Source organism: Hydra vulgaris, chromosome 15, assembly GCF_038396675.1.
Source record: "Hydra vulgaris chromosome 15, alternate assembly HydraT2T_AEP".
NCBI classification, from domain to species: Eukaryota; Metazoa; Cnidaria; class Hydrozoa; order Anthoathecata; family Hydridae; genus Hydra; species Hydra vulgaris.
In genome coordinates, this window is record NC_088934.1 from 49,338,929 (window position 1) to 49,351,029 (window position 12,101).

At 28.3% G+C, this 12,101-nt stretch overlaps 2 protein-coding genes and 1 long non-coding RNA gene across 3 annotated transcripts; 2 read left to right on the top strand and 1 right to left on the bottom strand.

The window, feature by feature from the left end:
• The first annotated feature begins 3,364 nt into the window (after window positions 1-3,364).
• Window positions 3,365-4,132, top strand: LOC136092251 (uncharacterized). The gene is made up of 5 exons (XR_010644300.1): window positions 3,365-3,464; window positions 3,672-3,695; window positions 3,771-3,794; window positions 3,996-4,019; window positions 4,108-4,132. It is a non-coding gene; the product is annotated as an uncharacterized LOC136092251 (long non-coding RNA).
• A 419-nt stretch (window positions 4,133-4,551) lies between these two features.
• On the top strand, window positions 4,552-9,229 carry LOC136092252 (uncharacterized). Its single transcript, XM_065820052.1, has 3 exons — window positions 4,552-5,649; window positions 5,736-5,784; window positions 7,660-9,229. The coding sequence occupies exon 3, from the start codon at window positions 7,700-7,702 to the stop codon at window positions 8,693-8,695; it is 996 nt and encodes a 331-aa protein (XP_065676124.1). The 5' UTR covers window positions 4,552-5,649; window positions 5,736-5,784; window positions 7,660-7,699; the 3' UTR covers window positions 8,696-9,229.
• A 695-nt stretch (window positions 9,230-9,924) lies between these two features.
• Window positions 9,925-10,674, bottom strand: LOC136092014 (uncharacterized). Its single transcript, XM_065819735.1, has one exon. It carries the CDS (start codon window positions 10,672-10,674, stop codon window positions 9,925-9,927), a length of 750 nt encoding a protein of 249 aa, XP_065675807.1.
• Window positions 10,675-12,101: the final 1,427 nt, after the last annotated feature.

Consider the following 12,101-nt stretch of genomic DNA (forward strand, 5'->3'; position numbering starts at 1 on the left):
AAGATATGAGAAAAATATTACTGCCTAAAGTTATAAACAACTGGGAAAGTTTAAAAAAAGGCGAGCAAGTAGATTTCATTGAAATGTCAAACTTTTTTTTGTAAATTGCATTTACCTAACTTTGCAACAGAAACCGATAAAACAATTAAATCATTTGAAAAGTTAGTTTTAAACAGAAGTTATGAAAATATTTTTTCATTTAATATTGCAGAATCAGGTGCCACTAGGTTGATAAGAACTGCATGTAAAGCCTTTCATGTTAGGGGGAGTGATGAAGCTGGAGTTGCTTGGTATTTTAATGCATTTTTTGCTGGTAAAGGACAAAGTAAGTGTATGCTAGCACCCTTTGTTGGTAACCGATTTAATATACATTATTGTAATGCTGCAGCTTTGTATTTTCATTCCAAGGATATTTTAGAGTTTCTTCAAAGTTGGCTGAATCTAAATAATCTTTTACTTGCAGTTAAAGAAGATATTAGCAACAATTAATATTTAGCAGAAGTACGGGCTCTTGGAGTAGTTGATAAAATGATTACAGGTCCACCTTGGCGGATAATTGAATCAAAAAAGAGTATTCTTGGCATGATTACATTTTTGCTAAATTTAAAAATGAAGCTTTCAGACTTGTGTAAAAATGCATCATCATTTATAATTTCGAAAGCACCTATTTTCAGTCCAAGTGATGTTAATATTCATAAAGATATTTTGTATAATAAATTATTTGAAGAGACTGCTGACACTGATTTAAATATTTTAACACTGCAGATATTAGAAGTAATTTATCATTCTTTATTAGTTATTCTTGAAAGACGATCTGGTGATCAACTTCATGGAGGTAAATATTGGGATCCTTCTGATAATATAAGCAAGTCTGCAAAGAATGTCCCAACAACAAACAAAGCATCAGAAAGTGACTTTGCTGTATCAAATCTTTTATTTCATACAAAACCTAATGCCAAAATACAAACTATACAAGCTTATACTATGTGGTATAAAAATAAAATACTAGACTAGTTGGATAAAAAAACTTTGGATGAGCATGACTCGTTGCTTAAAAAAACCTTAAGTAACTTTAATAAAGTGAAAGATAAATACAAACGTCATTTAGAATTAAAGAGTGAAAGATTGTCTGAAAAACATAAAAGCTAAAAACAAAACAGCTGAAAAAAAAGCTTTCTTGAAAAAAGGTAAATCGATAAAGGTTTCTCTTAAAGAAAAAAAAGAATGAGATATTTTGATTTTGAAACAAAAAGAAGATTTATGTGAAAAATTAAAAAAATGCAAGAATGTCTCAGTAAGGAAATCAACAAAAATTAAACGCTTTACCTAATATTTTAAATGATCTTAATTAACTTGTTGGGAAATTTGTTTAACATAAACTTATAAAAGTCAACACTAAAAAATATTTTTGGTGTACAGGTAAAGTTTTTAAAATAAACAAGTTAACCCTTAATTTAAAAAAAACTTTGTTTGATGTGAGACTGAATGAGACTGAAGAAAATCAAGTAAAGAATTTTCCAATGCTTGTTGACCTTAAAATTAGAAAAGTTATTGCATTGTAAAAGCTTATTTTACAATGTATTTAATTTAAAATAAAAAAATGTTAATATTAGGTACGCGGAAATCACGTTTCACGGAGCCGATTTTTGTGCTAAAATTTTGTTCCACGTTTTTTTCACTTTTTATTAGGTAGCGTCAGACAAACGTTTTTTTGTGGTATTTCTTTTTAGAAACATATATAAGCCTAGATATTTTTCTGAAAGAAGAAGGGTTAATCTTGATTTTTATGTAGCTTTTAATGTATGGGTACTAATTTTTCATGGTTTGTTATGGTCCTGAAAATATAGTATATGTTCTCACATTAGTTTATAGTAGAAGAAATGTTGAGCCCGCTTTTTTTATTATTGATTTAACTTTCTACATGCATTTTCTAAGCACATGCCAATTTTCAAAGAAAAAAAAATGGGAGCAGATAGTTTACTATGTGTTATTCTCTAAATACCACTTTTTTTAGGCAGCATTAGGCAAACGTTTTTTTGAGGTATTTCTTTTTAGAAACACATATAAACATAGAATATTTTTTGAAAGAAGAAAGGTCAAGCTTGATTCTTATATTATTTTTAAGTATGGTTGCCTAACTTTTTTATGAATTTTTTTGCTGACAATTTTCTATGAAAATTTAGTCGATGTTCTCACTTTAATTTCGTATCAAAGAAATGTTGAGCCCGCTTTTTTTATCATTTATTCTACTTTCTACATGTATTTTCTTTTTACCTGCCAAATTTCAGCCAAAAAAAAATGGGAGCAGGTATATAACTAAGTGCAGCACTATTGGTACCTAATTTCTGTTTTGATGAATTTTTTTTCGGTAACAGCGAACTATAAAAATACGGGGGCGGATAGGGAGGCCAGTTCTTCGAAAAACAATTTTTTTTTTCTGCATTATTTTTATTATTAGATAACAGTGGAAAAAACAGATAAAATAGAAAAAAAAAGACTTACAAAAATATATAGATTCTCTAACAGATGGTAAGCAAATTTTTTTTTTCATAACTATATTATTGCTAACTATTTTTAAAACAATAACTTAAATGTAAAAACCTCACTTAACCTCAACTTAAATGTAAAAACCTTTTATTTATCTTGGTAAGATAATCTTAAGTATAAAAAGATTAATGTATTACTAATACATTTTTAATAAAGTGAAATACATTTTTATAATAATACATTTTTAATAATACAGTTTTAATCTAATACTACTAGATTAAAACTGTTTTGATTTTATTGATAGATAAAAGTATCATTTCACAGGTTCATTAAAACATCACATAAGTATAAAAATTTGTTAATACACAAAAAGTATTAATAATACTTATTTGTATATTAACAAATACTTTGTTAAAAATAAGTTATTTTATGATTTGTATAATTTGCTTCTTTTCTTTTAATTTCTATAGAAGTCTACAAATCGAATTTATATTGATTTATTCTTAACAAACATATTTTCTAGTGTTTAGTTTAAAAATGATATAAAAATTACACTCATCTTCTTTTATTATTTTCCTGTTGTATACTACTTCATCCTTTAAATATTATTTAAATAATTATACAAACATGTCTAATATTTGCTTCTTGTTTAGATCCTAGCACTATCATTATAGATTTTTTGAGATTTCATAAGTATAATTCCCATAACATTTTTGCATTAATTTAATGTTTCTAAAGTTTTTTTAAATATAAGATATAACTATTATTGTCTTGATGTATACTAATTTATATATGTTTATTGATTACATAAGTATATACCCATTCTTAATGTTAGCTTCTTGTTTACATACATATAATCTTTATATTTTAATTTTTTAGTTGTTATTTTTTGAACTTACTTTTGGCAATTACAAGATGTTATTTTTTATCGTACAATTTTTTGTTACCTTTAGTTGAATCGACAAGGTCTACCATTGGTAAGTTTGTATATTATAACTTTTGTTATGAATCATAGTAACACAAGTTTAGAGATGTGTGTCTAGGTTTAACTCATATTTTGTTTAACTCTCCTTTCATCACTTGCTATAGTTAGTAATTTTGAAAACCAGGTAAAATTATTCTGTGAATAATTTTAATGCTAAACTAATTTTTTTTGCTGTGTCTTACTCCTTTTTTAACTTTAGAACCATCTTCATCTGGTACAGTTGGTAAGTTCTAAAAACCTTTTATGCATTCCTTATCAAATGCAACATTTATTTTTTATAACAATCTTTTAACCTTAGTTCCAACTTTAACTGCAACAAGTGGTAAGTTTAAAACTATTACTTTTTAATATGTGTGTGCATTTCTCAACAAATGCAATATTTATTTTCTATTAAAATTTTTTAACCTCAAGAACATCCTCATCCGCTACAATTGGTATATTTTAAATACTTTACTTTCTACTATGTGTATGAATTTTTCATCAATTGCAATATTTGTTTTTTATTACAACTTTTTTACCTTAGTTTTATTGTCGTCTGCATCAAGTGGTATGTCTAAATAATATTACTTTTTATATGTGTATCCATTTTTGATCATTTGCTATATTAATTTTTTATTTCAACTTTTTAACCTTAGGACCATCTTCATCTGGTACGATTGGTAAGTTTTAAAGTTTTTACTTTCTATTTGTGTATGCCTTTTTTATCAATTGATATATTTTTCTTTTTTAAAACTTTTTTTACCTTAGTTTCATCGTCCTCTGCATCAAATGGTATGTCTAAAAAATATTACTTGTTAATATGTGTATCCATTATACATCATTTGCCATATTAATTTTTTATTACAACTTTTTAACCTTAGGACCGTGTACATCTTCTACGATTGGTAAGTTTTAAAAATTTTACCTTCTAATTGTGTATGTATTTTTCATCAATTGCAATTTTTCTTATTACAACTTTTTAACCTTAGTTTCATGTTCATCTGCAACAACTGGTATGTCTAAAAACTATTATTTTTTAATATGTGTGCACATTTCTCAGCAATTGCAATATCTTTAAAGACAACTTTTTCTACCTTTAGTTCCACATGCTCAACCTTCTGTTGGTAAATTTATGTATTAAAAATGTATCTGAATGGTTATCAAATTTTTATTATTCCTATTAATATTCACTGTTGAATAAATTTATATTGTGTTTTCATTTGAATTCTTATAAAAGGAAATTACTAGCAGTATTGAAATTTTTACTCCTATTAAAAATTTGTTTACCTATCAGTGATTTATTAGTCAATAATTTTATATATTTAGACAAACTTTAACAAGTAAAAAATGTTTATTAAGTGTTACATAATGCCATTTGTTACTAATATAGTTATTATTTATTTGCTTTTAGAGCTTATATGTGAAGTCTACAGGGTTTACAGGACCCAGCATCCTGGACCCACCAGCAAGAGGTCATATTTGCATTGGATCCGGTTTGGGGGCAAAGATAACCCTCTTTTTAGATGGCCCTATTATCCCCCAAACAGGAGTGCTGGGGACAGCAGCAGAGGTACTGCAAGTGGTCGTGGCAGAAGAGGTCGACCTAGGCAGAATGGTGGCAGCCATTATGTAAACTTCAATATAAACAATTAAAAAGTTAACATGGTGCCACCATTCCTTTATTTTTCTTTAATAATATACAATATTAGTTAATTTGTTTTCCTTATTGTCCCAATTTTTACATTAAATTATTCTTGGTATTTTTTTATTTTTACCTGAGTTTTTTGCCAAAATAATTATAAAAAAGAATTTTAATAATTAACAAGTGTAGTAGTTGCAACAAATATTTTGCATATTTTCAATGTTGTTTGTGATAAAATAAATTTAAAAGTGGTACCCATAGATAATTACCACTTTCAAATGCAAATAAAGTTTCATAAGAATTTTATAGCCTATATTAAATGCAAGTTTTAATTTATGAGTATCATTTTAGATTGGTGTCTATTGTTAAAAATGATTTAATTTTATTCATTAATGGAATTGAAAAATTAAATCATTCACTAAAAGCCAAGACACAACTTAATTGCATTTTTTGTTTCAAAATACTTATTGTTTTTGTGTGTTTTTTGTTAAGGTTGGAGTGGCTAATCGGTCCCTTTAAAGGACAAAATGAATATTCAAACGCATCTTGTAATGTGGTAAATTAGTTTTTATTCTAATTTCTCTCTGTTTAATAAAGCATTTTAACATTTTTTGTGAAATTATTATTAATTTTTTTTTTCAGGTTTAGGGCAGCAGAGAGGAGGGGGAGGCATACGCCCCCTCCAAAAAAGGTAATTTTATACACCACAAATTACTATTTTTGAAAGTATTAAAATGTTATATTTATTTTTTATAATTTACTCATTTTAGTAAAAACTACAATATTTAAAAGGATGAAATTTGATAGGGTGTGTTAAACCTTACCCACAACCTAACACCCAACTTTTTGATAGACCTGTGATACTCGCTAGTGATGTAGAATAAAATAATACCAACATGTTATTCATAAATATTATCAATTTCATAAAAAAAACACTCTTTCATGGAGAAAAAGTGTTTTTTGTGAGGTGTCGGTGGTGGATTAGTACCCCCTCTGGATCCCTTGATACGCCATTTACCTAGAAAAAAGTTTGAAATTAAAGCCCATTTTTACACCTATCTTTTGATACCAAGTTATAGGTTTTTGAATAAGAATTGGCAACGTTATAAAAATTTATGTAAAAAAAAAATTTTTTTGACCACAGTTTTATCAAGAAATCCATATATCGAAAATTTGCTACTAAAAACGTCATAACTTTTTATAGAATTGTCTGATTTTCGTAATTTTTTCACCTTTAAAATACTGTACTTGAGAGCTTTTTAATGATATATAACATTATAGTATTTGAATAATTAAAAAAAATCAGTCCACGTACCTATTAATATATATTATAAATATCATATTTAATATAATATATATTAAATATGATATTTGAGAAAATTGAAAAATTGTCAACCTAGTGTTTTAATTGTTCACAATTTGATGTTCTAATTTTTCAATAGAGTAAAATCAGGGCTATGATTATATTAATTTGCATAATTATTTTTGCTGTTCTAAAGTTTAGTCAGTTGTGAATTAAACGTTATTTTATTTGTTTATTACTTTTTAAAAGTTTATACATGAAAAATAACAGATTGATTATTGCCTAAAGTTGTTCTTAAAATTTTTGCGCTTATACACATTTACAATAATGACAAAAAAAAATTCAAAATAAGACTGAATTTAAAATTACGGATTTTTTTGTTTAAAAAAAGTCAAATCATGAAGTATAAAAGTGCAAATTTCTTAATAACCAGAAGTGCTACAAATTTTAAACGCAATAAAATTAAAATTAACATTTCAGGTTAATTATATAGACCAATTTCAAGTGACGTATAAGCAAAATGTAAACAATAAGCGCCCTGATACTGGCAGGCAAAACAAAATTAAAATTGCGGTTTAACTATAGTCAACCAGAAAATTTTAGTGTTTGGAAGAAAGACATTACAAAGTTGCCTGACATTACTTGGAGAGACGTTTTATTTTTTCTCATAGACACTCCTAGTGAGTTTACAAAAGAAAATACCAAAGCATATAAATCAATGGAGGCATATAAAACATATTTTTTGTGTGGCCATGTGCAGGATTGTTGGTATGCTCCCAGCATCAACGAAGATTATTGTTTTATAAAAACTATGGTTATATTTTATTTTTTTATTTATTACTTTGTTTGAGACAAAAAGTACAAGGTCCATAGTTGAAATAAACATAATCAGTTATTAATTCTATCTGCATACACATGTCTGCAATAAATTTACTGCATACACAGCTGCATTTTTATATACATATATGTATATGTGGGTATATATATTATATGTTGGTTTTAAACTAATTTGTTTGCTCTTAATTTTAGTATATTAGTAGCAAAGCGATTTTTGTTCACTATCACTGTCAAATAACTTAGTTACGCTATATAGAGTAGGAGAAATTAAATAAACATTTCGTTACATCCAACTTTTTTATAATTCAAAAAATAAATCTTAAATTTTGAGAACTACATTTTAGAGTATAGCAAAGTTGACAAAAATTTAATTATATAGAAATAACTTTTCATATTTTACTGCAAATAGGTGTTATCTTTATTTAGGTTCTTCCAAGCCAGCGAGTCAGCATAAAAAGTTCCATGTATGATGTATGGGTTTGTCTTCACAAATATTGGGTGGGTTAAAAAAAACAGCTGCACTTGTCCAGTGGGACTAGGTTCAGCTTGCTCACATATCGCAGCTCTACTTTTTAAATTTGAGGCTGCTGTGCATCGCCGTTTAAATAGAGAAGATGCGTCAATAAGTTCATGGAATACCTCAAAGCGCAGTGTTAATGCAGCACCATTAAGTGCTATGAATTTTAGCAAAAATAAAAAAAGAGGACAGTTACCCTCAATTAATGAGCTTGTATTAAAAAAAAAAGGTATAAGAGCATCAACTATGTTTAAATTAAATGGGAATTATTCATATATTGACCCATCATTTTGCATATCAGTCAGCGACTTTAACACCTTACGCCAATCCAATCCTAAATCTGTTATGTTTACCAGCTTAGATAGTAATAGCCATCATAAATCAAGTGATACTGAGTCAGGTTCTGAAGATGAGATGAATTGTTTACCAGAACCTATAACTAGCTTGTTTGATCCTACTTGCAAAGATCTATCTCAGTTCAAGCTTTTAAAACACTCTAAACAACTTTATGAAGACTTTAGTCAAACTTATTTTGAAAAACAATACAATCAACTTACCAAAGTAACATATCAACAAAATCTATCATCAGCTTGGCAGGTTCATCGGGCAGAAAGAATTACAGCTTCAATATTTTTTAATGTATTTCACACAAATAAATTTGTTCTCAGTGAATCTCTTATCCAAGAAATCATGCAATATAAAAAAGATTTTTATAGCAAATTTACACAATACGGTAAGAAAATGGAAAATTGTGCCAAAAATACATTTTATGAGGTCCAGTTAAAGAAGCGCAGCAATTTTTCGTTTATTAACTCTGGTTTTTATGTTATGGCTGATATGCCTTTTTTTGGAGCTTCTCCTGATGGAATATTTACCTGTTCTTGTCATGGAAAGGGTGTTTTAGAGATTAAATGCCCATATAATTATAAAAATGGTTTTTTATAATTATATGGGCATTTAAAATTTCCCCTTAATAGTAATGGTCTAAAATCAAATCGCCCTTACTTTTTCCAGATGCAATTACAAATGTTCGTTTGCAAAGTTACCTTCGGTGAGTTTTCTATGTGGTCCCCAGTTAAGCAAAACAATTATTTACAGTGTACTGTACAGCGTGATAATTATTTTCTTAAAGTAGCTGTTAATGTTTTGGCTAAATATTTCTTCAATGTTATTTTACCAGAAATTGTCAGCAGAAAAAGAGACGAAGACTTTCAACATAGAAAACAGTGTTGTTTTTGCATGAAACCTGAATTTGGTCTCATGATTTCATGCAGTAATGCAAGTTGTTCCATAAAAAATGGTTTCATTACTCATGTGTATATGTTACAAGGAAACCAAGAAGTTCCTGGTTCTGTCCTCAATGCAGGAGTTAATTACTATATTTCTTTATTAAAAGTACCATTTAGTGATAACTAATATTTATGTTATGGCTATGTATTCATATTATATTTTTATTAGATATGGTAATATAACACAATAGAAGAATGTCATATTTAAATAAAATAAGCTATTTATTACCAACAGTATGCACCTTTTGATTCTTAATTACCCACTGCAAAATGCCTAAGGCTTGTAACATATTTGCAAGGTAAACAGCTCTACAACATTATTTGCTGTATGAATCATTAGTTGGGCTCTGTGATGTTAACACAACCCAAAGGTTCGTTAGGCTTTTTTATAGATAAAATAAAACTACCCTTAGTTATATATAAATATAGTTTATGTAAATATTCTTAAGCAAAATATAAGGAGATTTATCAATAAATTGATAAAGACAGAAAGGTGTGGTTCATTAGGTTGTTTTTTATCTAACTTAGATTTCATACAATTCTGCAAAACATTGTATCACTTTATAATGTCTTTGTTTAAATTTACAAGGGCCGGTATTACAACCATTGTATCATCTAACAGATCAATTTGTCTGATCAGCACGGTGGTTTGTAAAATTCTAAATTGTTTGACTCTGCCAATAATGCGTTTAACATGTATTCTGACATTTGACAGTTGCCTTGAAGTTCCAAGTTTTTGTGGACTAAATTGTTGTTTTCCTTTTAAAAATGCTGGAAGTTAAAGGTTTGCTCCTTTCTTTACAAGCTCATCTTTAATGAGGAATCCCCTATTTGCTAAAATGCAATCTCCAAAATTTATATATTTGAAAAAGCCAGATTGATTTGTTAGCTCCTTGTCCAAAACTCGACCTCCCAACCACCAGACAAAAAAGTAATTGCACCTGTTGGACTGATCCCGATTAAGTATTTTACTGTACTGTTGTGCCTATAATATGACCATGATTGAGCACGAGTTGTTAGATTTGATGGTCTTTCAATAAAAATCTCATAGCAGTCAATTATGCATACACAGTTTCTAAATCTCTTTATAAAACACTCTGGCAGGTTACTTCTTATTACACATTTACTAGGCCATTTTATTAAGGGTTGTAAGCAAATGGCTAGTGCTGGTAACCAATTTCTCAAAATTCTGGATGTTACACTTTCACAGACACTAAAACGAAATGCAATATCTTTATTTAACAACCCAAGTCGCAACTTTATAAGTATAACTAAAAAATGGTTTTCTTTTGATAAAAGAGATGAACAAAGCTTTACATCATTTGTCATTGTTAATAAAGAAAGAATCCATACAAATGTTGCTATATTTGGTAGCCCTGTAAAAAAATTTAAATGAGCATTGTTTTCTTTTATTTTTTCATTGCTGAAAATTAAATCCCTTTTTTTAAGTTCTTCCTTTTCTTGTCTTAAAAGATAAACTTCCATGTTCCTATCACGTAATTCCATAACTAATTTTTGATTTTCCTCTTTTAATAACTCTTCCGTGCTCAAATCACATTGGATACCAACACTTTTAAACAACACAGATTCTTCTATGCTATTTCCAGAAAACTTCTCATTTTCAGAAAACAGCATTCTTCAGTTTCAACATATGCTGATTGTTCATTAAAAATATTATCTCCTGAAAATGTTTTTTGTTTCTTTTCTCGTGATTGATATCTTTGATATCGCTGCAATCGTTTATGACCTGAACTATTGGGTTTGTACATAAAAAACTGAAGGTACATAATCTGGATGATTAGGTTCATCCGATCGTTTACCTATAAATAATATAAAATGAACATCTTATGTTACAATCAAATACCTTTGAGATTACACATGATTACAAAAAGCTGTATAATGCAAACTAAAGTTGAACTAGTAATCACTTTAAATACTGTTGACTGTATACCTCAAACATTTTTAATAATACTGTTTGTGTTAAATTTACCACTGCACTCACACTTAGATATATATATATATAAATGATTATGTTGAATAAAAATTAACAAATCGGAGCTAAAAATGACCTGAAACAAAGTGTTTGCTGCATACACGAGCATTTTTAATCATTTTATCAGGCCAGTTTTCTCTATGAAGAGCATTCAGCCAAAGTTGTCGTCTGTTAAATTCTTATGTGGAATGACCATTTGGAATGCGGTAAAAACTTAAAAACTTTGTAAAACTTTTTCTATTTGCACATCCTACTACACAGCAACTATCAGGCATTTTTTAAAATAACTTACAAACGTATCTAGAGCTGTAATTTTAGGTGAAAAAATAATAAAATGCAAGTTTCCTAAATGTTTATTGCAGAATATTTATATTTTTTGCCTGCCAGTTTAGTGCGCATGTCCACGGGATTGAATATTTTTTAAACATTTGAAATCGGTCTATAAAATGTTTATAAAAGACACTAAAGTGCTTAACGTAACTTATGTCAATTTAGTTCTCTAAAACGCTTAAATATGTCATAAATCTTAAAGAAAAAAAGTAAAGAAATTATGATATATAAAAATAAAGGTGTATCACATAAAAAACCTGGATATCGGTGTACTTGTTTTTAGTAACCTGTAGCGACGCCACTGCCAACAACTGATGTTGTTTGTTACAACAACATCAGTTGTTGGCAGTGGCGTCGCTAGGGGTGCGGTCCGCACCGGGTGACACCATCAGAGGGTTAACACTAAAATGAATAAAAAGTAATTATGCCTGAATATTTTTTTTATTAAAAAATTCTGAAGCTATGCTTAAATAAAATTTGATGAATAAAATCTAAAGGCCATTGTTTGCATACGACATGCGTCATCATGACGGCTCTTCACACAATGAAAAGTATCCATGGATTCGGAGAAGTAAACTATGATCCCCAGCAGGCTTACAGGCGTCCTAATGGAATTGACATCACGTCTAATTTTTTGTCCATAAGACGTCCTAAAATGATCTATAGTCAAAGAGTTATGAACTTCTATCATAGACGTCCTAATTATGTCTTTTAAAGGCGCCCCAGAGATGTTTTTTTA

Bases quoted from the DNA above. Each gene is read 5' to 3' on its own strand.
- LOC136092252 (XM_065820052.1), top strand. From the start codon at position 7,700: ATGATGTATGGGTTTGTCTTCACAAATATTGGGTGGGTTAAAAAAAAC.
- LOC136092014 (XM_065819735.1), bottom strand. From the start codon at position 10,674: ATGCTGTTTTCTGAAAATGAGAAGTTTTCTGGAAATAGCATAGAAGAA.